General features: G+C 44.3%; 1 protein-coding gene across 1 annotated transcript in view; it reads right to left on the minus strand.

Annotated features, from left to right (window-relative positions):
- C2H9orf85 (chromosome 2 C9orf85 homolog) overlaps positions 1-27,798 on the minus strand; it is a 53,571-nt gene that overhangs the window by 24,225 nt on the left and 1,548 nt on the right. Inside the window, exon 2 of the mRNA XM_040417081.1 lies at positions 8,598-8,704. Coding sequence (XP_040273015.1) covers positions 8,598-8,704 — 107 coding nt within the window. The remainder of the gene's footprint in view (positions 1-8,597; positions 8,705-27,798) is intronic.

The following is a 27,798-nucleotide window of genomic DNA, read 5'->3' on the forward strand; positions in this document are numbered from 1 at the left end:
CAGAGTACTGTAAGTAGTTTTATAAATTGGAGATAACGGATCCCCATCATTTAACCCCTTAGATTCCACAGTCAGTAGATGTTTATACACAGATTACATCCTGTCAGAGAACTGAAGTATACAGAAGTATTGCAGTGTATCATTACAAGAAGACTGCATTGTTAATGGTTGTGCAGTATGGTTATTGTATCCTAAAGTTTCCTAGAGAAGCTCATTCCCGATAATTGGCCTGTGTAAAAGGGGCCATTGACCACTCATGTCTTTTGGCCGGTAACTAAAAAAAAAATTGTTTCTGTGTAGCAGACTGGTCTATGCAAACAGGGATCTGCTGACCAGAAACAATGGTTTTCTATAGAGACAAGCATGTAAATTTATCTCTCATCCCTGCTGACAATCAGGTAATTATGGAGAATATTTGGTTCACTGCTGATAATTGCCTAAAACATTGGTCCGTGTAAGAAATAATGCTCCAGGATTGTTATATTATGGGGAATACAATCATTTACTTAAGGTGGAATTTACACATGCAAATATTTAGGGAGATTATTGGGAACTGGAACGAACGTTCCTGCGAATGCTCGTTCCTGTCTAAAGGTGCAGCCGATCACCTGATGAACGAGCATTCATCGGGTGAAACTGTCGTTAGTGCTTGCAAGTAAATGATTATTTCTGCTGCCCAGAAATCATGCAGCTGTACGAGGACAAGCGATCGCAATGCCGATCCCTTCGTCCTCAAACTGTGGAGGTGATCGCTGCATGTAAAGCGCTTCACCCCTACTGAACGAGCAGCCGACTGACAGGAAGGAACGCTTCCTTCCCAATAATTTGACTCAGCAGAGATCACATGCCTCTTCTTCACAGCAAAAATGTGATAACATGAATACAGAATCAACCTAATCAAATTAAGGCTACTTTCACACTGGCGTTTCTGGGTCCGCTTGTGAGATCCGTTTCAGGGATCTCACAAGAGGCCCAAAACGGATCAGTTTAGCCCCAATGCATTCTGAATGGATAAGGATCCGTTCAGAATGCATCAGTTTACCTCCGTTCAGCCTCCATTCCGCTCTGGAGGTGGACACCAAAATGCTGCTTGCAGTGTTTTGATGTTCGTCTGACGAAACTGAGCCAAACGGATCCGTCCTGACTTACAATGCAAGTCAATGGGGACGGATCCATTTTCACTGACACAATATGGTGCAATTGAAAACTGATCCGCCTCCCACTGACTTTCAGTGCAAGTCAAAACGGATCCGTTTGCATTATCATGAACAAAAAAAAAAAAATACAAAATAGTTTATTTATTTTTTGTTCAAGGTAATGCAAGCGGATTTGTTCTGAACAGATACAAGCGTTTGCATTATAGGTGCGGATCCGTCTGTGCAGATACCAGACGGATCCGCACCTAACGCAGGTGTGAAAGTAGCCTTACATGAAAAGTTGTTATTCTAAAAATCTTCATCTACTTGCATATTATAAGTTATACCAGCAAGAATTAGTCTTTATGTAGAAAACTATGATTTAAATCAAGCCTTACTGACTAGTGATTTAAATTAAATCCACCCTGGCTTTTATTGGGTCAAAAAAACGATTTGATACATATGCAAATGAACCTGAGAGGAGTCCTGTCCCTGACTCATCTCACATACAGGACTCATCTCAGGTTAATTTGCATATGTATCAAATCTATTTTTTTACACAATAAAAGCACACAGAGCTATGGGGACTGGGTATTGCGGATGTGCTAGCTGCGATCTAGCAACCCATGTCCTCAGCTCTATACCCAAAATCCAGGTGACAGCTTCACTTTAAAGTGCATCTGTCAGCAGATTTGTACCTATGACACTAGCTGACCTGTTACATGTGCTCTTGGCAGCTGAAGGCATCTGTGTTGGTCCCATGTTCATATGTTCTGTGATGTAAAAAAATGAGACAAAGATAAATCATTTCAGAACTTTTTCCACCTTTAATGTGACCTATAAACTGTACAACTCAATTGAAAAACTGAAATCTTTTAGTTAGAGGGAAGAAAAAAAAATATAAAAATAAAATAATATGGTTGCATAAGTGTGCACACCCTTAAACTAATACTTTGTTGAAGCACCTTTTGATTTTATTACAGCACTCAGTCTTTTTGGGTATGAGTCTATCAGCATGGGACATTTTGACTTGGCAAGATTTGCCCACTCTTCTTGGCAAAAAACACTCCAAATCTGTCAGACTGCGAGGGCATCTCCTGTGCACAGCCCTCTACAGATCACCCCACAGATTTTCAATCGGATTCAGGTCTGGGCTCTGGCTGGGACATTCCAAAACTTTAATCTTCTTCTTGTGAAGCCATTCCTTTGTTGATTTGGATGTATGCTTTGGGTCGTTGTCATGTGAAAGATGAAGTTCCTCTTCACGTTCAGCTTTCTAGCAGAAGCCTGAAGGTTTTGTGCCAATATTGAGTGGTATTTTGAACTGTTCATAATTCCCTCTAGCTTAACTAAGGCCCCAGTTCAGCTAAAGAAAAACAGCCCCTTGGCATGATGCTGCCACCACCATGCTTCACTGTGGGTATGGTGTTCTTTTGGTGATGTGCAGTGCTGTTTTTGCGCCAAACATATCTTTTGGAATTATGGCCAAAAAGTTCAACCTTGGCTTCATCAGACCATAACACCTTTTCCAACATGCTTTTGGGAGACTTCAGATGTGTTTTCGCAAAATGTAGCCTGGCTTGGATGTTTCTCTTCGTAAGAAAAGGCTTTCGTCTTGCCACTCTACGCCATAGCCCAGACATATGAAGAATACGGAAGATTGTTGTCACATGTACCACACAGCCAGTACTTGCCAGATATTCCTGCAGCTCCTTTAAAGGTTGCCGTAGGCCTCTTGGTAGTCTCCTAGACCAGTTTTCTTCTCGTCTTTTCATCAATTTTGGAGGGACGTCCAGTTCTTGGTAATGTCACTGTTGTGCCATATTTTCTCCACTTGATGATGACCGTCTTCACTGTGTTCCATGGTATATCTAATGCCTTGGAAATTCTTTTGTACCCTTCTCCTGACTGATACCTTTTAACAAGGAGATCCCTCTGATGCTTTGGAAGCTCTCTGTGGACCATGGCTTTTGCTGTGGGATGCGACTAAGAAAATTTCAGGAAAGACCAACTAGAGCAGCTGAACTTTATTTGGGGTTAATCAGAGGCACTTTAAATGATGGCAGGTGTATGCTGACTCCTATTTAACATTATTTTGAATGTGATTGCTTAATTCTGAACACAGCTACAGCCCCAGTTATAAGAGGGTGTGCACACTTATGCAACCACATTATTTTAGTTTTTTTGTTTTCTTCCCTCCACCTAAAAGATTTCAGTTTGTTTTTCAATTGAGTTGTACAGTTTATAGGTCACATTAAAAGGTGGAAAAAGTTCTGAAATTATTTATCTTTGTCATTTTAACAGGGGTGTGTAGACTTTTTATATTAAATATAATTTTTATAATGTGAGATATAGATGTTGGACCCCTTTTGCCTTCAGAACTGCCTTAATTCTACGTGGCATTGATTCAACAAGGTGCTGATAGCATTCTTTAGAAATGTTTGCCCATATTGATAGGATAGCATCTTGCAGTTGATGGAGATTTGAGGGATGCACATCCAGGGCACGAAGCTCCCGTTCCACCACATCCCAAAGATGCTCTATTGGGTTGAGATCTGGTGACTGTGGGGGCCATTTTAGTACAGTGAACTCATTGTCATGCTCAAGAAACTAATTTGAAATGATTCGAGCTTTGTGACATGGTGCATTATCCTGCTGGAAGTAGCCATCAGAGGATGGATACATGTTCTCATTCTGTTTACGCCAAATTCGGACTCTACCATTTGAATGTCTCAACAGAAATCAAGACTCATCAGACCAGGCAACATTTTTCCAGTCTTCAACAGTCCAATTTTGGTGAGCTTGTGCAAATTGTAGCCTCTTTTTCCTATTTGTAGTGGAGATGAGTGGTACCCGGTGGGGTCTTCTGCTGTTGTAGCCCATCCGCCTCAAGGTTGTGCATGTTGTGGCTTCACAAATGCTTTGCTGCATACCTCGGTTGTAACGAGTGGTTATTTCAGTCAACGTTGCTCTTCTATCAGCTTGAATCAGTCGGCCCATTCTCCTCTGACCTCTAGCATCCACAAGGCATTTTCGCCCACAGGACTGCCGCATACTGGATGTTTTTCCCTTTTCACACCATTCTTTGTAAACCCTAGAAATGGTTGTGAGTGAAAATCCCAGTAACTGAGCAGATTGTGAAATACTCAGACCGGCCCGTCTGGCGCCAACAACCATGCCACGCTCAAAATTGCTTAAATCACCTTTCTTTCCCATTCTGACATTCAGTTTGGAGTTCAGGAGATTGTCTTGACCAGGACCACCCCCCTAAATGCATTGAAGCAACTGCCATGTGATTGGTTGACTAGATAATTGCATTAATGAGAAATAGAACTGGTGTTCCTAATAATTCTTTTGGGGAGTGTATATACATACATACATACATACATACATACATACACACACACACACACACACAGTACAGACCAAAAGTTTGGACACACCTCATTCAAAGAGTTTTCTTTATTTTCATGACTATGAAAATTGTAGATTCACACTGAAGGCATCAAAACTATGAATTAACACATGTGGAATTATATACATAACAAACAAGTGTGAAACAACTGAAAATATGTCATATTCTAGGTTCTTCAAAGTAGCCACCTTTTGCTTTGATTACTGCTTTGCACACTCTTGGCATTCTCTTGATGAGCTTCAAGAGGTAGTCCCCTGAAATGGTTTTCACTTCACAGGTGTGCCCCGTCAGGTTTAATAAGTGGGATTTCTTGCCTTATAAATGGGGTTGGGACCATCAGTTGCGTTGAGGAGAAGTCAGGTGGATACACAGCTGATAGTCCTACTGAATAGACTGTTAGAATTTGTATTATGGCAAGAAAAAAGCGGCTAAGTAAAGAAAAACGAGTGGCCATCATTACTTTAAGAAATTAAGGTCAGTCAGTCGGCCGAAAAAATGGGAAAACTTTTAAAGTAAGGGCTATTTGACCATGAAGGAGAGTGATGGGGTGCTGCGCCAGATGACCTGGCCTCCACAGTCACCGGACCTGAACCCAATCGAGATGGTTTGGGGTGAGCTGGACCGCAGAGTGAAGGCAAAAGGGCCAACAAGTGCTAAGCATCTCTGGGAACTCATTCAAGACTGTTGGAAGACCATTTCAGGGGACTACCTCTTGAAGCTCATCAAGAGAATGCCAAGAGTGTGCAAAGCAGTAATCAAAGCAAAAGGTGGCTACTTTGAAGAACCTAGAATATGACATATTTTCAGTTGTTTCACACTTGTTTGTTATGTATATAATTCCACATGTGTTAATTCATAGTTTTGATGCCTTCATAGTCATAAAAATAAAGAAAACTCTTTGAATGAGAAGGTGTGTCCAAACTTTTGGTCTGTACTGTAATATATATATATATATATATATATATATTATATGATACATACAAATGGGCCTCTGAGGGCAAATGGGGCATTACCATTATACCTAGAGGCTCTGCTCTCTCTGCAACTGCTGTTCTCTCTGCACTTTGACAGGGCCAGACGTGATGATGTTTACAATGTCTGGCCCTGTCCATCAAAGTGGAGAGGGTGCGGCAGTTGCAGAGAGAGCAGAGCATCTAGGTGTAACAGCAACGCCCCCATTGCTCCTAGAGACTCATTTGCATACATTTAAAACATGATTTTTCTCAGCAATGTGGGCACATATGAACATGGGACCAACACAGATGCCTTCAGCTAGTTTTATAGGCACAAGTCTGCTGACAGATGCCCATTAATGTGTTAACAAGGGTAAAATCATTAACGGTCAATGACGAGGCCAGGCTTACACAATATGGCTGCAGTGCCGTCTTTGCTGTGCCGTTTTTTGCAATTACGGCAGATCCACAACATTTTGGAAAATATGGCCGCAACATGTAAACCCGACCCAATTCTATTTGCCAATCTGATGAGCTGTGAACTAGAACACTATGGTCATGAACATTTAGTGGAGCACCAAGCGTAATCTCCTGTGGTCTGAGCAAACTTAGTGTCAAACCATTTATCATTTAATCAAAAATCCCCATATCCACGACCAGCTTCAGAAAGATTATCCAAAGTCAGATGAAGATCTAAAAATTCCCCAACCACATCCCAATCTCAGATTCATGGTCTGTTGTACTAGACATTAATAGAGATAAAGCATGTCTTCTCCGTGAGCTTTGTGTCTGGAAAATCATTTCCTGTAACGTAACTCCCCCTGGATTGATCGTTCCAAGAAGCTGATCATATGACACACAGAATGTTATTAAAGTAACCTTGAAGGGAACTGTAAGAATTACGGCAGCCTGTGTGTACTAGAGACAAATCCTGCACGGACAGCCTATATCCATAGAGGGTGGTAGTACCAACTTCATAAGAGAATTAAAGGGGTTGTCCAGGATTCTGATGGCCTATCCTTAAGTCGAAGCCAAAGCTACACAACTGATCAGGGGGGAAGGAGGGGTTGTTGAACCCCCAGCTGATCTGATATTTATGGCCTATCCTAAGCATAAGCAATCAGTATCAAAATTCTGGCCAATCCTTTTAAAGGGGTTCTCTGGGACTGTATTGATGACTTATCTCCTTAGGATACAGGGATCCAACTCCAAGCCATCAGCTGTCTGCAGGAGCTCTGGTGTCGGAAACATACATAGTAGATGCAGTAACCGGCTTTGGCCACTACACAGTGGACTGCGCTGTGTGGTTCTGGTGCCCATTTTTAGCGCCAGAGCTCCTGCTAACAGACGATTGGCAGGGGATAAGTCATCAATACTTTAGTCCCAAAGAACACCTTTAAAAAAACCTGCATGGATATAGGCCCTCTCTGAGGGTGGCACAATAAAAGAATACCCAATACCACTGGGGAATAGACACAACTGAAGACTACAGAAGCCTCACATGCCCAACCTGCAAAGGTAAGCAGTTCAGCTGTTATTCTCGACGGTCAAATTACCTTTTGATTATGACTTTTTCTTGCGATTCCTTTACATTATACATAGGATGTGTGACAAAGCGCATGCAAAATGTGGAGTGGTTGTTCATAAAAACCATTCAGGCTCCAACTTTTAATTTCACAGGGAAAGTTAGATACTTAAAGAATAAGTCCAGTTCCATATGAGCTCCATGTGGGAGCAGAAGTTCCCGTACCGAAGCCTGCTCCTCTGAAGTGAACTCACAGCATCAGAAAGATTTATGAAGCTGAACTGTACTCACATAATGCCATGACTACAGTTCAGTAGATCCAGAGTGGGATGGGAATTCACAGCATCATTAATCGTTATGATGCTGTAAGTTCACTTTAGAGGAACAGTGTTCAGTCTGCCAAATACTGCTCCCACACGGAGTGTATTTCCCAGACTGAATATGCTCACCTGAAACTGGCGCAGGTCATTCAACTGGCTGCTTAGGAATGACCTGGTCAGTAAACAGAGGTTGGTGTGGCAATCAGCTGATCACCACAGGTCCAGATTCTCTAACACTCTGGCAGTGGCTTGTTCTAACACTAACTGTATCCAAAAAGGGAAAGTACGTATGAAAGGTCATCATAATGAAGCTGCCCATAAGACAGTGGTCTTCCATAAACATGCATGCTCAGCCCAGCCGGCATGTTTATGGAATATGGGAGAAAGAAACTATCCACCGGCCACGACTTATCTCCAGGGAAAACACAGAATTGTGCTTACTCAAATCCAACACGCCGATGGTTATTTTCTCTGACAACAACCACTGGGGAGCAGTGCTGATGCTTGAATACTTGTCAGATTACTGCCAAGGACTCATGTGACAAGTGTAGATGGGGTCTATATTTCCAAAGATTTACTGCTTTTTCTCTATAAAAGCAACCAGCGAGTAAGATGAATGCGCATTCCTGACAAATGTCAAGTAAAAGGTGCCACCGATCACACATCGAATGTACAAACACCCGTTTGTTGGGTGACCATATCTTTCATGCACTGCCTTCTCTTCAAAATTCCCTGCACCTCGTCTCCTTTGTAGAGGTAGCGCAGTGTAATTACAATATTCACTTGAATGGGACGAGAAGTTGTAATTGTCTCGCCTCTACAAAGAAGACAAGGCTCAGGTAAATTCGAAGAGAAAGCAGCGCTCGCACAAGTGCCGCTACCTCTTCAAACATAAACGCCTAATAAAATACACGCAAGTTTGTGGGTGTAACGTGAAATTTTTTGGGGAAAAGTTCAAGGGATATGAATACTTTTTCAAGGCACTGTAAATGGTAAAGCTATGCAGGTGTATTTCCCTTTTTAGGTTATGTTGTTAGTTAAGCCTTTCTTAATGATGGATCCCTTTCAAGAACAATTTATATACAATGCTAATGTACCAGCCACGCGCTCTATGGAAGAAGTCTCAGATTTCAGATAAAAGCTTTATTGTTTCCCCAACTCACTCAGATCTTCCCCAAAGGAATTAACAGGAAGCTTGCGGAGACTGTAAATTCCCTGGCTGTGGAGCAGCCGATCACTGCCACTTACCACTTCTTAGGCTGAGACAACGGCTTGTACTTGCTGAATTTTACCCGCCATTCCAGCACATCCTTGCAGCGCTGGCACACTCCATCATGTTGTTTGGAGTTTATCTTCTAAAAGGCAAGAACGAGAAAGTTAATAAAATATATGAAGAAAACCAAACACTTCTCTAAAAACACAGGACCTTTCAGCAGCAATCATATGTAATCAGGTGAAAGGCTGGCACAGGCGCTGTGTACTGACCCAGACACGCAAATATTAGACATAGTACGGCATGCAAGTGACAAATAATACAAAAGAAAGGGCAAGAGCCACCATTCGGTAAGGGAATGGGTCACTAGATAGTGATAGAAACTCTTAACGGTTTTCTGATTGCAGATTTTTTTAAATCTATTTCCTGAATATGATTATGGGGGCTGCCATCTTTCCTGAGCAGCTGTTAACAGAATTTACCATTAAAGGCTGTGGACACCTTTGGGGCATTTTTGCATGTTACTCATTTTGGATTAAAAAAAAAAAAATCATTCTTTTTCAATTGGTCTTTATCAAAAATGTTCAGCCATTTTTGGGCTACAGGGGTTTAAAATCAGTCTGTTTACAGAGAGTTTCACTTCTCAGTACCATCATTTGAAGGCTCATGTAAAGCCTTATTTCTGATCTCCTGACCTCAAACACTCATGATTGCTAAAGCCTTATTAAACTGATAAGAATATGGTTTAAATGAGTGTTTATAAGGCTTCACATGAGCCTTCAGATGACGGTACTGAGAAGCGATACTCTGCAAACAGACTGATTTTAAACCCCTATAGCCCAAAAATGTTTTTGATAAAGATAGTGTTCCTTTCCTGTGCTGGCATCAGCATCAGGGAATGAACTGCGCATGCGCTAGTTCGTGCATCGCTCTAGCTTTGTGACGTCGGGGAGCAAGAAGGAGATTCGGAGGATGCGGGGCAGTCCTGGGCTTCTTCACAGTGGGCATGGCTGGGCTCAGAGTCAGAGAACGCTGGACTCATCTCTCAAGCATGGAGGAGACAGGACTCATCTAAGATTAATTTACATATCTATAAAATCGTATTTTTGACACAATAAAAGCACAGAGAGCCATGGGGAATGTATATTGCAGACGTGCTAGCGGCAATCTAGCAGCCCATATCCTCCGTTCTATACCCAAAATCCAGGTCACAGGTTCCCTTTAAACAAAGTCATTTTCTGGTGTCGCATTCCCTTTAAAATAATTTTTCATCAGTTATTCACTCCCAGATCATCCTAAATAAATAAAATTTGTCATTTTCAATTCTGCTTCACTAGCAGTATAATAATGTTCTGCTACTAAAACCTAAGTACAAAAAAAAAAATCCAGTAAATACATCTGGTACTGAGTGGAATTGTGATTTTGTAGTCATCACAGCGACGTGGTGTTGCCCAGCCCTGTGTTACCGCATAAGAAATGGATGAAGATGCAACCATAAGAACCTTCTTGGCATGTGACTGGCAGAAAGGTCTTAATCTAAAGCATGATTATGGCATCCACATGCAGATGGAGACACACTTTAAGGCTGGGTTCACACCTGAGCATATTCGATAAGCGCTGTTTACAGCCGTTTTTCAGGCGTATTTTGGGGCGTTTTTGTATTTTGGAAACGCGCGTCGTACGTGCATTCTTGCTATTGACCACATAGGAACGCGCTGTGAAACGCTCAGGTGTGAACCTAGCCTAAAGGTGGCTCTTTTGAAGCAGGTATACTGTGTGGCATTACCTAGTTAAGGATGAATTAATATGGGCATTATACAGTGGTGTTTGAAAGTTTGCAAAAACTTCTGAATTTTCTATATTTCTGCATAAATTTGACCTAAAACTATACCAGATTTTCACAGAACTCCCAAAAGTAGGATAGCTAAATCAACCAAATTTGTCAAAAATATTACAATAGACTAAGGGTACTTTCACACTAGCGTTTCTCTTTTCCGGTATAGAGTTCCGTCCTAGGGGCTCAACACCGGAAAAAAACTGATCAGTTTTATCCTAATGCATTCTGAATGGAGAGCAATCCGTTCAGATGCATCAGTTCAGTCCCTCTTACGTTTTTTGGCCGGAGAAAATACCGCAGCATGCTGCAGTTTTCTCTCCGGCCAAAAATCCTGAACACTTGCCTGAATGCCGGATCCGGCATTAAATTTCCATTGAAATGTAGTAGTGCCGGATCCGGCATTAAAATTGCCGCATTGACGGATCAGTTCTTCCGGTCCGAGCTCGAGCAGACCTTTAAATCTGTGAAAAAATAAATACCGGATCCGTTTTTCCGACTGACAACCCCAAAGACGGATCCGGCATTGCAACGCATTTGTCAGACGGATCCGTCTCACAAATGCATCCGTTTGCGTCCAGATTGCCGGATACGGCAGGCAGTTTCGGCGACGGAACTGCCTGCCAGAATCCTCTGCCGCAAGTGTGAAAGTAGCCTTAGTCTCGTGTTTAAGTGGCAAAAGTATGTGAACCTTTGCTTTCAGTATCTCGTGTGACTGCCTTGTGCAGCAATAACTGCAACTAATCATTTCAGGTAATTGTTGATTAGGAAGGAAGTTTGGAAGTTTAACTCATTCCTCCATAGAAAATAGCTTCAACTCTGTTATGTTGGTAGGTTTCTTCCCGAGAACTGCTCGCTTCAGGTCCTTTCACATTTCTATTGGATTAAGGTCAGGACTTTGACTTGGTCATTCCAAAACTTTAACTTTATTCTTTAACCTATTTTTGGTAGAACGACTCGTATGCTTAGGGCCGTTGTCTTGCTGCATGAGCCACGTTCCATCCATGATGGCAAGCTGTCCTGACAGATGCAGCAAAACAGGTCCAAACCATGAGACTACCATGATCACAGATGGGATGAGGTTTCTTTATGCTGGAATACATTGTTTTCCCTTCTCCAAACATACTTCTCATTTAGGCCAGTTTCAGATGGACATATTCAGTCCGGGAAACAGTGTTTCTCTGATGTGAGCTCCCAGCATCATAATGATTTACAATGCTATGAATTCCCATCACCATGGATATACTGAACCGTAGTCACAGCATTATGTACGAGGTACAGTTCAGTAGACCAACGGTCAACAAGCAACAGCATAAATCAATATGATGCTGCAAGTTCAATTCAGAGAAGCAGTGCCAGTGCTCCAAAATAAAAAAAATCAATACCACGCAAAAAAAAAAAAAAAGCCGGGTGCATTTCGCATTTTATGAAACGTTCGGCCCATAATAGAACAGTCCTATCCTATTTTTTGGGGTGACAAGGTAACTAAAAAATGGCGAATCGCATGGTTTTTATTTATTTATTTCTGTTACGGCGCTCACCGCATAGGAGATATTTTTTTTATTATTTAATAGTTTGGACTTTTCGGACGCAGCGCTATGTAATAGGTTTATTTATTTATTGTTTATATATTTTATATGTAAAATTGGGAAAGGGGGGGGGGGTGTAAACTTAATACTTTAGGGTACTTTCACACTAGCGTTTTTCTTTTCCGGCACTGAGTTCCGTCACAGGGGCTCTATATCGGAAAATAACTAATCAGGTATATCCCCATGCATTCTGAATGGAGAGTAATCTGTTCAGGATGTCTTCAGTTCAATCATTTTGACTGATCAGACAAAAGATAAAACCGTAGCAGGCTATGGTTTTATCTCCGGCGAAAAAAACTGAAGACTTGCCTGAATGCCGGATCCGGCATTTTTCCCCATAGGAATTTATTAGTGCCAGATCCAGCATTCAAAATACCGGATCCGTTCTTCCGGTCTGCGCAAATGTGTAAAAAGATACAAGACGGATCCGTCTGTCCGCATGACAAGCGAAGAGATGGATTCGTTCTTGCAATGCAATTGTGAGATGGATCCGCATCCGGATGCGTCTCATAAATGCTTTGTCACATCCAGATCGGCGGATCCGTCAGGCAGTTCTGACGACTGAACTGCCCGCTGGATCACACTGCCGCAAGTGTGAAAGTAGCCTTAGTGTTTGTGTGTTTTTTTTTTTGTTTGTTTTTTTTTTTACTTACTATTAGCCCCCTTAGGGGCTGGAACCCTTGTCCTATTCACCCTTAGGCTTTCACATGGGTGAGATTTCTGCGCGGGTGCAATGCGTGAGGTGAACGCATTGCACCCGCACTGTATCCGGACCCATTCACTTCTATGGGGCTGAGCACATGAGCGGTGATTTTCAAGCATCACTTGTGCGTTGCGTGAAAATCGCAGCATGCTCTATGTTGTGCGTTTTTCACGCAACGCAGGCCCCATAGAAGATAATGGGGTGGGGCTGCGTGAAAAATCGCAAGCAAGTGCGGATGCGGTGCGATTTTCACGCATGGTTGCTAGGATGAAAGTCTATTCACTGTGTTATTTTCCCTTATATAACATGGTTATAAGGGAAAATAATAGCATTCTTTAATACAGAATGTTTAGTAGAAGGTCAATTGAGGGTTAAAAAATAAAATATAAATTAACTAACCTCCTCCAATTTATCCCGTAGCTGCCGGTCTCCTGTTCTTTCTTCAGGACCTGTCAAAGGACCTGTGGTGACATCACTGTGCTCATCACATGGTACATCACATGATCCATAACCATGGTAATGGACCATGTGATGAGCTCAGTGACATCACCACAGGTCCTTTGACAGGTCCTGAAGAAAGAACAGGAGACTGGCAGCTACGGGATCATTTGGAGGAGGTGAGTTAATTTTATTTATTTATTTTAACCCTTATTGGCACTGCGCCACCATTGTTTATTATACTGGGGTGTTGGGGGCACACTGTGCCACCAATGAAGATAACTGACCTGTTAATACAAATACAGGAAGCGGGTGCCGGAATCAAATAGCCGGCACCCGACCTCTATGACAGGGAGCTGCGATCCGCTGCATTTAACCCCTCAGGTACCGCACCTGAAGGGTTAACTGCAGCTGATCGCAGCTCCGTCATAGAGGTCAGGTGCCGGCAATTTGATTCCGGCACCCGCCTCCTGTATTTGTATTAACAGGTCAGTTATCTTCATTGGTGGCGCAGTGGCCACAGCCCCTCCCGTCCCTCTTCTTATTGGCGGCGGCAGCAGCAGCACAGGGGGGAGGTAGAGACTCTTTCACTGCGCTGCTGAGAAGAACATCGGCGGCGGGACAGAGATCTATCAGCTCCTGTGCCCCGCCGCTGTATTCAACTGCAGAGCTGCAGGTCTAGTCGCAATTGGCCACAAGACTAAAAAGTCTTGTCGCCATTTGTAAATTCTAAGTCGCATTGGCGACCATTTTGGTCACCATCTGGAGCCCTGAGTGGTCAGTCAGAGAAATATACGGTCACAGGTAATGGGGGGGGGGGGGGGGGGGAGAAATAACACACAGAAGGAATAGACTGGAGTCTAGGCCTCAAAGCTAAGGGAGAGGGACGGTGACCTCCTAGAAATCCCTAGACCTCTCCCTGACTCCTGCCAGTACGAGTAGACCCTCAAGGTGGAAATACTCGTACACCAGAGCCCTTGAGACCCTGGAAGGCCGTAGGAGTGGTGGCAGGGGATGAGACTACTGGTTCCTCCCCAGATGAAGGAACTAGCGTCTCCCTGAGGCCTAAAAAAACAACAAAACACAAGCGAACAAAATGCAAAACAAAATGCAATTAGCTTAAAGAAGAATGGAGGAGCAGGAGATCCAAAGGAACAACACACCAGCTCAACCAACTCCAGCAGGAAATATCAACCGCATGGTAAGCAGTGCGAGTCGGAACTAAAAATAGTGCCTCAGTAATGACCACAAGCTGCACCTGACAAGGTGTGGTCATTACAAAACAACAACACTGCAAAGGAGAAAATAGAGAGACTGTCAGATACCCTCACGTGCCGCCAGTCTCTCAGATCTTCTCACCTCTGTCATGGGAGGGACCGTGACTGTATTCCCCCCCCCCCCCCTTCTACGGCTGACCTCCAGATACCCAGGTCCGACTTTATCAGGATGCGCCCTGTGAAAGGCCTTCACAAGGCGACTGGCATTAACGTCGGTCGCAGGAACCCACATTCTTTCCTCTGGACCGCAACCTTTCCAGTGCACGAGATACTGAAGAGATCGACAGAGAATTCATGGAGTTAACTATCCTGGCAATCTGAAATTAAAGATTACCGTCCACCAAGACAGGAGCAGGAGGTAAGGAGAATAGTTCAGCAGGTTCGAAATATCTTTTTAGTAATGATTTGTGAAAAAAAAATTTTTTTAAGCCTGAGGAAGTTCAAGACGAAAAGCAACCAAATTTATAATGGCAGAGATTTTATATGGCTCAATAAACCTTGGCCCCAACTTCCAAGAAGGTACCTTCAACTTAATGCTTCTTGTGGACAGCCACAGAGTCACCCACTCTCAGGTCTGGACCACTCATACGTCTTGTCAGCTATACATTTCTACTTTTTGGCCATTTTATTTTTTCGCCAAATAGATGACAACGAAGAGGAAAATCTTTCCTCTTCTGGTATACCAGAAGTCTCAGTACCAGAAAATGTGCCAAACTGCGGATGGAACCCATATGCTCCGAAAAACGGCGACTTATCAATGGACTCCTGCCTATGGTTATTTATGGCAAACTCAACCAATGACAAAAATGAAGACCACTCCTCCATATCTCCATATTGCCCGAGACAAAACATCTCAAATAAGTCTCCAGATTCTGGTTAGTGCACTCTGTTTGTCCGTTCGACTGCGGATGAAAAGCCGAAGAGAAGGACAACTGCACCCCCAGGTGAGTACAGAACGCCTTACAGAATCTGGAAACAAACTGAGTCCCCCTATCAGACACCACTTTAGAGGGGATACCGTGTAGCTTCACGATGTTATCGACAAACACTTGTGCGAGAGTTTTAGCATTAGGTAGAGTTGATAATGCTATGAAGTGCGACATCTTGCTGAAGCGATCAACCACCACCAGTCACAGTTTTCCCTGAGGAATTAGGCAAATCTGTGATAAAGTCGGTCAAGACGGGATAGAAAAGGGAAGTAGAGATCCTGAAGGCGGCGTATGTGTCACCTTGGCACGCTCACAAGTCTCACAAGTTGACACATAGCCCTCAAAACATTTACGCAATCCTGGCCACTAGAATCTCCGGGAAATGAGATCAACCGTGAATCTGCTGCAAGGGTGTCCCGTGAGAACAGTACAGTCATGTTCTTGAAACAACCACCAGAGTCACAGTTTTCCCTGAGGAATTAGGCAAATCTGTGATAAAGTCCATGGACAAATAAGTCCACGGTCGGGACGGGATAGAAAAGGGAAGTAGAGAACCTGAAGGCTGAGTATGTCGACCGGGAATCTGCTGCCAGGGTGTCCCGTAAGAACAGTACAGTCATGTTCTTGAAACACCTTGTGCAGTAGTTCCGAAGGAACAAACAAACTTCCCTGGAGGACAAGAATCAGGTGTATCTCCCTGGGCCTCCAACACCTCTGCCTCAAGTTCAGGATAAAGAGCGGATACAACCACCCCATCAGCTAATATTGGACCAGGATCCTCCGAATCACCCCCACGCCCCCCAGGAAAGTTATGTGACAAAGCATCCGCTTTGACGTTCTTAACCTCAGGGCGATAGGTGGCAACGAAAATAAATCTGGTAAAAAACAATGACCATCTGGCCTGCCTTGGGTTCAGACGTTTAGCCGACTCCAGATAAGCCAGATTTTTGTGATCAGTAATTACCCTAATGGGATGAATTGCTCCTTCCAACCAATGACACCATTCCTCAAAAGCAAACTTAATGGCCAGCAACTCTCTATTACCTACATCATAATTTCCTTCAGCAGTAGAGAGTTTTTTTAGAGACAAAAGCACATGGGCGCTGTAACGGATCTCCTGGCACCCCGACCGGGTACCTCCATCGATGGATGCTCCTAGTGCTTCCCGAGGACTCCAAGCACTCCACTTGACACCGTAAGCACTGCAGACCCCACGAACCGCCAAAGCTTGGTTGAGGTCTCACCGTCTCCTACCCACCCTGGACCTACGACAAGGCTCCAGGCTCCAGTGGGTGAACCTCTCCTAAATCCAGAGAGCAGGAACAGCTCTTAGGCTGGGTTCACACGAGCGTGTCCGGATTAGTTCCGGATGCGTCCCGGTGTGTTGCGGCAAACCCGCGCGAGTAGGAATGCAATTGCAGTCAGTTTTGACTGCGATTGCGTTCCGTTGTTCAGTTTTTATCGTGCGTGTGCAATGTGTTTTGCACGCGCGTGATAAAAAACCGACTGTGGTACCCAGACCCGAACTTCTTCACAGAAGTTCAGGTTTGGGTTCGGTGTTGTGTAGATGTTATTATTTTCCCTTATAACATGGTTATAAGGGAAAATAATAGCATTCTGAAAACAGAATGCATAGTAAGTGATCAGTTGAGGGTTAAAAAAAATAAAAAAAATTAACTCACCTTCTCCGTTTGTTCGCGTAAGTCCCGGTCTCTTCTTTACTTCTCAAAAGATGAACTATGGGCTAAAGGACCTTTGATGACGTAAGATCACATGCTCCAATCACATGGTCCATCACCGCGGTGATGGACCATGTGATTGGAGCATGTGATCTTACGTCAAAGGTCCTTTAGCCCATAGTTCATCTTTTTAAAGAACTAAAGACCGGGAGAACTACGCGAACAAGAGGACAAGGTGAGTTAATTTTTTTTATTTTTTAACCCTCAATTGACCTTCTACTAAGCATTCTGTATTCAGAATGCTATTATTTTCCCTTATAACCATGTTATAAGGGAAAATAATACAGTGTATAGACAGTCACCTAGCAACCGTGCGTGAAAATCGCACCGCATCCGCACTTGCTTGCGGATGCATGCGATTTTCACGCAACCCCATTCACTTCTATGGGGCCTGCGTTGCGTGAAAAACGCAGAATATAGAGCATGCTGCGATTTTCACGCAACGCATAAGTGATGCGTGAAAATCATCGCTCATCTGAACAGCCCCATTGAAATGAATGGGTCCAGATTCAGTGCGGGTGCAATGCGTTCACCTACCGCATTGCACCCGCGCGGAAATCTCGCCCGTGTGAACGCAGCCTTACAAGAGCTAGGAGTTGTAGCCAGGGGAGTATACAGCGTATAGCAATCCCCATACACATGAATGTAAAACAGGAACTCTTTATTGAACACACAAGCATTGACTTATATACACATTTTCCAACAAGGGTACCACCCCCGTGGACCTGGTTGGGAACTGAGGACATGACATAGCAGCCAATCCTTTACAGTTTAAACACAAAGACTAACCCTATTCAACAAACACAATGGCATTGTCTGTGACGCAATTAACAAACACAACATGCAAACAGACATCTTCACCCCCTCCATAATGAATGAATAGGGACAGTGGAGACACATGTGATGGGATTATCTTCTGAGTGTATAATATGGTGATCTACTCATCTAGGAGTCGGCTGCTATTATAATCAACTATAAATTACACACATAAATCAGGGCTCATAGTTCCTTGTAACACCAAAAGGTCTTAGGGGGTCTCTAAAGTTCTCGGTCCATAGTCTGTAGGAAGGAGGCTGGCCCTCAGGCTTCTCCAGTAGCCCCAGTGACTGTTCAGTCCGTCACAGGTGCTATTTGCTAGGAGAAGAAACCTGCGACAAGACTGCTCCAACCCCTACCTCAGATGCATCGACTTCTACAATAAATGGCTGTGACACATCCGGTTGCACCAGTATAAGAGCAGAAGCAAAACACTCCTTCACCGCTGAAAAGGTATTTAATGTCTCATCACACCAGACTGAGAAATCTGCACCTTTCTTAGGCTACTTTCACACTAGCGTTCGGAGCAGATCCGTCTGATGTTTCATCAGACGGATCCGCTCCTATAATGCAGATGTTCGCATCCGTTCAGAACGGATCCGTCTGCATTAATACTTAGAAAATTTTCTAAGTCTGAAAGTAGCCTGAGCGGATCCGTTCAGACTTTACATTGAAAGTCAATGGGGGACAGATCCGCTTGAAGATTGAGCCATATGGTGTCATCTTCAAGCGGATCCATCCCCATTGTAAGTCTGGACGGATCCGCTCGCCTCCGCACGGCCAGGCGGACACCCGAACGCTGCAAGCAGCGTTCAGGTGTCCGCTCACTGAGCGGAGCGGAGGCTGAGCGCTGGCAGGCGGATGCATTCTCAGTGGATCCGCCTCCACTGAGAATGCATTGGGGCCGGACGGCTGCGTTCAGGACCGCTCGTGAGCCCCTTCAAACGGAGCTCACGAGCGGACACCTGAACGCAGGTGTGAAAGTAGCCTTAGTCATATCTGTTAACGGTTTAACAACAGTCGAGCAATTAAAAATACATTTATGGTAGTAGTTGGTGAACCCCAAAAATCGCATGAGCGCTTTCAGATTTTCGGGTCGATCCCAGAACAGACTTTTTCCGTATCCGTACGAAAACCTGTAGATGAGAGTAGGTAACCCAGAAATTGCACTTCCAGGACTGTAAATACACACTTCTCATCTTAGCATACAATTTATTCTCTCTTAGGATCTGTAAGACCTGTCTCACGTGACCCTGATGCTTCTCAATGTTGGGGGAATAAATTAAAATATCATCCAGATACAAACCTGCCCACCAGATGATGAAACATGTCATTGATGAAATGTTGAAAAACAGCAGTATTGGTCAACCCAAAAGGCATGACCAAATTCTCAAAATTACCTTCAGGGGTATTAAAGGCCGTCTTCCATTCGTCCCCCTCCTTGATCCTTACCAGATTATATGCCCCCCTCAAATCCAACTTAGAGAACACCTTGGCACCAACAATCTCATCACGGACAGTAATGCGATTAAGCTCACCTAAGTCCAAACATGGCCTAAGGGTTCCTTTTTTTTTTTTCTTTTACAAAGAAGAACCCTGCAGCCACTAGTGATTTGGATGGTCTAATATGACCTTTAGCCAAGCTCTTAGTGATGTATTCTCGCATGGCTACTCTTTCGGGTTCAGAAACATTATACAACCGAGACTTGGGCAATCTAGCTCCGGGAATAAGGTTGACGGGGCAATCATACTCCCGATGTGGAGGTAACTCCTGGTCTCCACTTTTAGAGAATACATCAGAAAGATCCGAAATAAAAAAAAAGGTACTATTTTAGTGGTTACAACAGAAAGCGACGTGCTAAGACAGTTGTCTATGCAAAAATCACTCCAATCAAGAATCTGTCTCGCTTGCCAATCGATGGTAGGGTTATGTTTGGATAACAAAAGGTAAACCTAGCACCAGAGGAGCAGACAGACCCTCCAGCACAAAACATGAAATGGATTCTTGATGAGAATCTCCCACCTTTAGGCAAATGTCCTGCACCACTTGTGACAAATATTTTTTGAGAGAGTGGAGCGGAATCAATCGCAAACACCGAAATATTTTTGTCCAATGCGTTTATTATCAAACCATGCATACGGACGAATTGGCCACATACTAGGTTAACCCCTGCCCCACTGTCAATAAATACTTCAAATCCCACAGTTTTGGAGTCTAGCGCCACCTTGGCAGGTAGTAGAAATCGGGTACTACTGGTAAATGACAAAAGTACATTCTCAGATTCCCCACCCACACTACCAAGAGCGAGAAGAGGACTATTCGTTTTCTCTCTTTTTCCGCTTGACGTTTACCACGAGGACATACGTTAACAAAATGTCCCGCTTCCCCACAGAAAAAGAAGAGTCTTTTCTTAACCCTAACGTTTTTATCACCAGGTCCAGGAGTGACTTCACCCAACTGCATTGGCTCATCATCAGATATGAGCTCAAGTGCCTCCCTACCCAAAGTGTTGGAAGAGGCCGCTTCCCCATATGATAGTGCGTCCCGAGTGAGAGGAACTTTAGATCTCTCCCTCAGGAGTCTATCAATACGTATAGCCAGAGACATGGCTGCCTCCAAGGACTGAATATTCGTGAAATGCCAAGGCATCCTTCAGGTTCTCGGATAACCCTTTACAGAATTGACTACGGAGGACTGGGTCATTACACTCAGTATCAGTTGCCCATCTCCTAAATTCAGAGCAACAGGACTCCGAGGAAACGCTCTCCGTGCCGTAAGCCACACAACTTAGTCTCGACCAAGGAGACCCAATCTGGGTAATTGTAGATAAGCCCCAGAGCTCTGAAAAATTCATCTACCGATCGGAGGGATTGGTCGGCAAGGAAAAAGCCCAAGAATGAGCGTCACCTTTCAGTAACAAAATAATAGTCCCCACTCTTTGATTCTCGTCCCGAGAAGAGTTAGGACGTAGTCTAAAATATAGTTTGCACGACTCCCTGAACCGAATAAAGTTGTCACTTCCCCCGGAAAACCTATCCGGGAGAGCAACCTTAGGTTCAGGGCATGCCTGGTTCCCGCTTCTGGAAGCTGCCGCCTGTGGTCTCTGAAACTGCGAGACGGCCGTGCGGAGGTCAGCCACCTCCAAAGACAGTCCCTGCATATGATTGACCAGTGCAGAAACAGTATCCATCACTGCACTGACACAAACAAAATGACGGTTTTAGGGCGGTTGATAATGTCACAGGTAATGGGGAGGGGATAATACCAGATAACACACAGAAGGAATAGACCGGAGTCTAGGACTCAAAGCTAAGGGAGAGGGATGGTGATCTCCTAGGATTCCCTAGACCTCTCCCGGACTCCTGCCAGTATGAGTAGACCCTGAAGGTGGAAATACTCGTGCACCAGAACCTAAGCCCTGGAAGGCCCTAGGAGTGGTGGCAGGGAATGAGACTACTGGTTCCTCCCCAGATGAAGGAACTAGCGTCTCCCTGAGGCCTAGAAAACAACAAACACAAGCGAACAACAAAATGCAATTAGCTTAAAGGGTTTCTGTCACCCCAATAAACCGTTTTTTTTTTTTTCTTTACTAATAATCCCTATAGTGCGATCTCATGATACATAAGCAAATTAATCATTTTGGTTCAGTAGAATTTGCTAAAAATCGATTTTTAAAATATGCTAATTACCTTGCTACCAGCAAGTAGGGCGGCTACTTGCTGGTAGCAGCCGCATCCTCCGATGGTAATGACGCCCCCTCTGCATGCTGATTGACAGGGCCAGGGAAGGGAATCGTTCTCTGCTGGCGCTGTTAGAATTTGAAATCTCGCGCCTGCGCCGTACCTGTCTTCAATCGGCGCAGGCGCACTGAGAGGCGGCCGCTCGCTCGACCGCTCCATCCTCAATGCGCCTGCGTCGATGACGTCATCAAGTACACCCGGAAGAGAAGACGCCGGCATCGCTGGAAGGAGGCGGAGAGTCTGGTGACGTCGCTGGATGCTCGAATCAGGTAAGTATGTACATAATAAGCATGCTGCCACAAAAACCACCAACGAAATGGGAATAAATAATTTTATAAAAATACCACCAACGATTATTGATAATAAATCTCTTCCGGGTGTACTTGATGACGTCATCGACGCAGGCGCATTGAGGATGGAGCGGTCGAGAGAGCGGCCGCCTCTCAGTGCGCCTGCGCCGATTGAAGACAGGTACGGCGCAGGCGCGAGATTTCAAATTCTAACAGCGCCAGCAGAGAACGATTCCCTTCCCTGGCCCTGTCAATCAGCATGCAGAGGGGGCGTCATTACCATCGGAGGATGCGGCTGCTACCAGCAAGTAGCCGCCCTACTTGCTGGTAGCAAGGTAATTAGCATATTTTAAAAATCGATTTTTAGCAAATTCTACTGAACCAAAATGATTAATTTGCTTATGTATCATGAGATCGCACTATAGGGATTATTAGTAAAGAAAAAAAAAAAAAACGGTTTAATGGGGTGACAGAAACCCTTTAAAGAAGAATGGAGGAGCAGGAGATCCAAAGGAACAACACACCAGCTCAACCAACTCCAGCAGGAAATATCAACCGCATGGTAAGCAGTGCGAGTTAGAACTAAAAATAGTGCCACAGTAATGACCACAAGCTGCACCTGAAAGGTGTGGTCATTACAAAACAACAACACTGCAAGGAGAAAATAGAGAGACTGTCAGATACCCTTACGGCACACCAGTCTCAGATCTTCTCACCTCTGTCATGGGAGGTAACAAATACTGCTCCTACATGGAGCGCATTACCCGGACTGAGTACTCTCACGTGAAACTGGCTTTAAAACAAATATTTTTAATTTGGTCTCATCTATCCATAAAGCGTTGTTACAATAGCTTTCTGGCTTGTCCAGACCTTTAGCAAACTGCAGATGGGCAGCAATGTCTTTTTGGACAGCAACGGCTTCCTCCTTGCAATCCTGCCATGCACACCCTTGTTGTTCAGTGTTCTTCTGATGGACTTGTGAACACTAACATTAGCTAATGTGAGAAAGGCCTTTATTTCTTTAGAGGTTACCTTGGGTTCCTTTGTGTTCTCGCTGACCTTTACACTCCTTGTTCTTGGTGTCATCTTCGTTAGTTGACCACTCTTGGGCGGCGTAATCATGGTCTTAAATTCGCTCCATTTGTACACAATCTGTCTGGTAGAGTCTAAACTCTTTTCCTGCTAATGAGCCCTTTGGTGCCACAAGGGTGTTGCCATTGCACTCAGAGGCTCCGCTTTTTTTCCCTGCTGGCTGCTCCCCCACCATTTTGACAGGGCCAGGCAGTGTAGATGTAATTGCGCGTGGCCCCGAAATCACACAGTAGTGTGTTCGGTGCACGCCCAGTACAGAATTCTGCCCGCCATTCTCAACAGCATTGGGCTTTGAGCAGGCACAAAGGTCAGATTATGTTTACATAAGAAATAATGGAGGACAGTTATCTTCCCCATAAACCAGAAAAATGGCATAAAATAGTCACAAATCCTGGGGTTTAAACGGCACTTTGGCAAAAATGTTTGCACAAGTGGTGTTTCTACGCCACCCTTGTAGAAAACGTTGGTCTTGATAAGTATTCAGTCCATGGTTTTGCTGTTTGTGCGCGGGTGCAATGCGTTTTGATGCGTTTTTCACGCGCATGATAAAAAACGAAAGGTTTACAAACAACATCTCTTAGCAACCATCAATGAAATACGCATTGCATCTGCACTTTCTTGCGGATGCAATGTGTTTTTCACTGAAGCCCCATTCACTTCTATGGGGCCAGGGCTGCGTGAAAAATGCAGAATATAGAACATGCTGCGTTTTTCACGCAACGCAGAAATGATGCATGAAAACAAACTCATGTACACAGACCCATTGAAATGAATGGGTCCAGATTCAGTGCGGGTGCAATGCGTTCACGTCACGCATTGCACCCGCGTGGAAAACTCGCTCATGTGAAAAGGGCCTAAGGGTGCCCGCAAACGGTCCGGATTATGCATGTTTTTTCAGTGTGGATTTCGTGCAGAAAAACTGCAGCGTAATACAGTACCAGCAAAGTGTATGCCATGTGGAATTTGAAACTGCAGCATGTTGATTGTTGTTGCTTTTTTCTTGTGTGGATTTCACCCCTTTTGAATGGAAGGGCGAGATCTGCTGCAACGCGGCATCCAATCTGCGATAAACAGTGCAGTTTTATGTGTGTACTTTCTTGTGATTTTGGTGCAGATTTCATGCACAAAATTCTGCCTTGTGTGTAGCCACCCTAAAGCTCTATCCACTTTTCCTGCAGACTTCCCTATTCGGGCCATCAAAAATATCGGAAAGCCCGATGGGACCCTGTAGCCCAAACGTAAGGACGCCTTATCTTCCATTTATATGAATGAAATGTGAAACAAATGTACGTTGGAATATTACAGGATTACTGCGCCATTCTCATAAATATATTTGTTGGCAGCAATAAGACATACATAGTGTATCTTGCCAGGGGAACCTGATGTACACGTCATTTTGGATCAGCAATCTGGTAGGGGAGGAAGATAAGTTCAGTAAGGACTCCGCGGATCCGCAAAAAAATGGAAGCCCCCCGTGTGCCTTCCGCAATTTGCGGAATGGAACAGGCGGACCATTGTAGACATGCCTATTCTTGTCCGCAAAACAGACAAGAATAGGACATGTTATATTTTTTTTGCGGGGCCACGGAACGGAGCAACGGATGCGGACAGCACATGGAGTGCTGTCCGCATCTTTTGCGGCCCCATTGAAGTGAATGGGTCCGCATCTGAGCTGCAAAAACTGCAACTCGGATGCGGACCAGAACAACGGTCGTGTGCATGAGGCCCAAGTGACAGAAAGCCATTACGCAGGCGTTGTCCCCATTGTCTTATTCACTGATACCATTATGTAAGGAGCGTTCAGCGGGATAGGAAGAGGGTGGACGGCGGATCAAAAGGGTCACACACAACTGTTACAATACTATGTAGCTAATATGTATCTTTTTAGAGAGTATTTACTCCACACAGGGTAATCTGTAGGGTGGGGCCTATCGTATTCCACAGATGCTCATTCAGACTGAGATCTGGGAAATCTCGAGGCCAAATCAAGAACATGAACTATTATGTAGCTCAAACCATTCCTGAACAAAATGTTACTGTATGGCAGGGTGCGTTAGGTTTCATTCACACAACAGCGCTAGGAAAAACATGGTCGGTGTGTCGGTCGCATCTTCTGCACTGACTGCGGCTCACCTGACCCAAACTGACTGCATCATAGTACTCTATGATACGGTCAGATACGCGATCTGATAGGACACCTCTGACACTGGCTTATCTCCTGGGAGAACAGAAGGATCAGGGGTTGAAGTTTGAAGCACCTGATCCTTGTTGGGAGACCCCTATACGTATTAGGGCTCTTTTACATGTGTGCCCCTTGGGAGAATCCCGCTCCTTGTAAGGGAGGGATCCTGCATTCTGGACTTACAGAAGCGCAGGGCATAATCATGATGTGCGATGGCTGTCCAAATACCGTGCCAAGAAGGACATGTCCCTTCTTGGCATGGTTGTGGCTTTAAAGGCTATTTACACCTTTGGGGGCAATTTTTGTATTATTGCATTGTACTCATTTTGAGCTAAAAATAATTTTTTAAACTGGGCTTTTTTAAAAATGTTGAGGCCTTTTCTCTATACAGCCTTGAGATCTTCTAGTAGCCTGATGTCTGTTTTCACTCTGTTCCATCAGGCAGCTGAGCTGACGGCTCCTTTTCTCTGATCTCCTAAACAATCATTATAGCTAAATTCTTATGTTACTGATAAGAACGTGGCTTAAATAAGTGTTTATGAGCTCTCAGTAGTTTAGAAATAAGGTTTATTAGATGACCGGCACAAAGTAAAAGTAGGATGTACACAACTAGACAAACAGTTAACCCTTTGTGACAGAACAGCTAAATATTTTGAATAAAGACTAACTGAATTAAATATTTTTTCACCCAAAAAGGGTCAAACGCAATCATAAAAATTTTTCCCCCTGAAGGTGTACATAGCCTTTAAATGTCCAGACCATGATCTACAGCACTGTCTCTCATTGTACACTATGGGAGACAGACACCATGGGGCCACCTGCAGATCAGAAGATTTCTGGAATCCTCTTCTGTCATATCGTATCACTGCTCAGACCGCCTGATATATACTGGGAATTTGGTAGTCCAAGTCACTTCTTGATACCCTTGGATTGGCCAGGACTGCTCATGTGAAGAGTGCTGGCCAATTCAAAGGCAGAAATGGACAACTACTAAGTGTCTTGGGTTACAGATGTACAGTGTGAGAAGAAGTGCAACCGAATGGATGGCAGCAGAGAAGCCCAGGATTTAGCAGGTCTGCAACAGGAGGGCACTTACTGCTGCATACTGGAGATGCTCTCACCCTCTCATGGAGCCATCACAATTCTGTCCTTGTCACGCAGATCCTCACACTTGCCAGTTTTTTCTCCTTGCAAAACGTCAACCTTGAGAACCAACTGTTTGGCTGCCTATAAACGCAATAGATTTTGCTGCAGGAACTTCTGCAACTGAAAATGAGTTCCATTCATCTGAATGGGGTTGTATAGATTTCTGCAAGTTTCATTCAGGTGACTACAACCGATTTTCAGGTGCAGATTATTCTGTTATTCTGGAAACAGACTACTTTTGGTACTTGCTGGGATGTTTAGGGTGTTAAAAGGGTTTTCTGAGGTTTTCATACTGATGACCTGCCCTCAGGATAGGTCATCAACAGCAGATCGGCAGGGGTCTGACTCCTGGCACCCCCATCAATATTTGATATAATTCTTATGGGATGGATTAGAATACTTTCCACTATATTCCGGACCTACAGTGAAAGTGCTGCAGGCGATATGTCAACTGTAATCTGGCATTAAATGGGTTAAAATGGGCAAATATCTAGGGCAGGGATGGGCAAACTGCAGCTCTTCAGCTGTTGTAAAACTACAAATCCCATCATGCCCTGCTGTAGGCAGACTGGGCATACTGGGAGTTGTAGTTTTACAACAGCTGGAGAGCCGCAGTTTGCCCATCCCTGATCTAGGGAGTTTTCCAGGCCTTGCCTTAGAAAAGGATATCAATATCAGATCAGTGGGGGTCCGGCGTCCCGCACCCCCACTGATCTGCTGCTTTCACTAGCTGCAGCACCGGAACTACATAGCTCCATACACGGCGGTGGCCAGGACTGGATATTGTAGCACTGCTTCCATTCAAGTGACGATCAGGATGAGGATAGGTCATCAATAGGTAGGCCCTGGAAAGCCTCTTCAGCTCTAATGGGCCCTTAACATAGGTCGAGAATCCACCAGATCATCGCTAACGCTCCTTAGTGATTATCTAGCGGAGTAAAAGTGCCGCCGATTGGGAGGACACAAAAATGGTTGCTTGCCGGCAGCAGATGGTGCTGTGTAAACAAGCTGGGAGAAATGCTGTCCGATTCCTAAACAAGGGATCTAACCATGTTGGCTGCAATGCTCCAAATCCTTAAATTTAGTCTAGGGTAAGAATGAGAAGATAGGACTGGTGTTGAGCGAACTTATGTTTTAAGTTCGGCGTCCAAAGTTTGGGTTATCTAAAAACTCCGTTATGGATTCCGCTACCACGGACCATAACTTATGGTCCGGAATTCTTAGATAACCCAAACTTTGGACGCCGAACTTAAAGGGAACCTGTCATCAACTTTATGCTGCCCCATACTAGAAGAGTCCTGGTTATTCATGGATTCCTGCCCACCTGCTGATGACTGACAGTCTTCTACCTAGTTTTCTCCCTTTCTCTCTAGGAGAGAACTGCCAATCATCAGCAGGTGGGCGAGGAGAGCAGGAGATTATGGATAACCATGACTCTTCTCAGGTAGATCTGACTCTTT

The sequence above is a fragment of the Bufo bufo genome, chromosome 2, assembly GCF_905171765.1.
Source record: "Bufo bufo chromosome 2, aBufBuf1.1, whole genome shotgun sequence".
In the NCBI taxonomy this organism is placed as follows: Eukaryota; Metazoa; Chordata; class Amphibia; order Anura; family Bufonidae; genus Bufo; species Bufo bufo.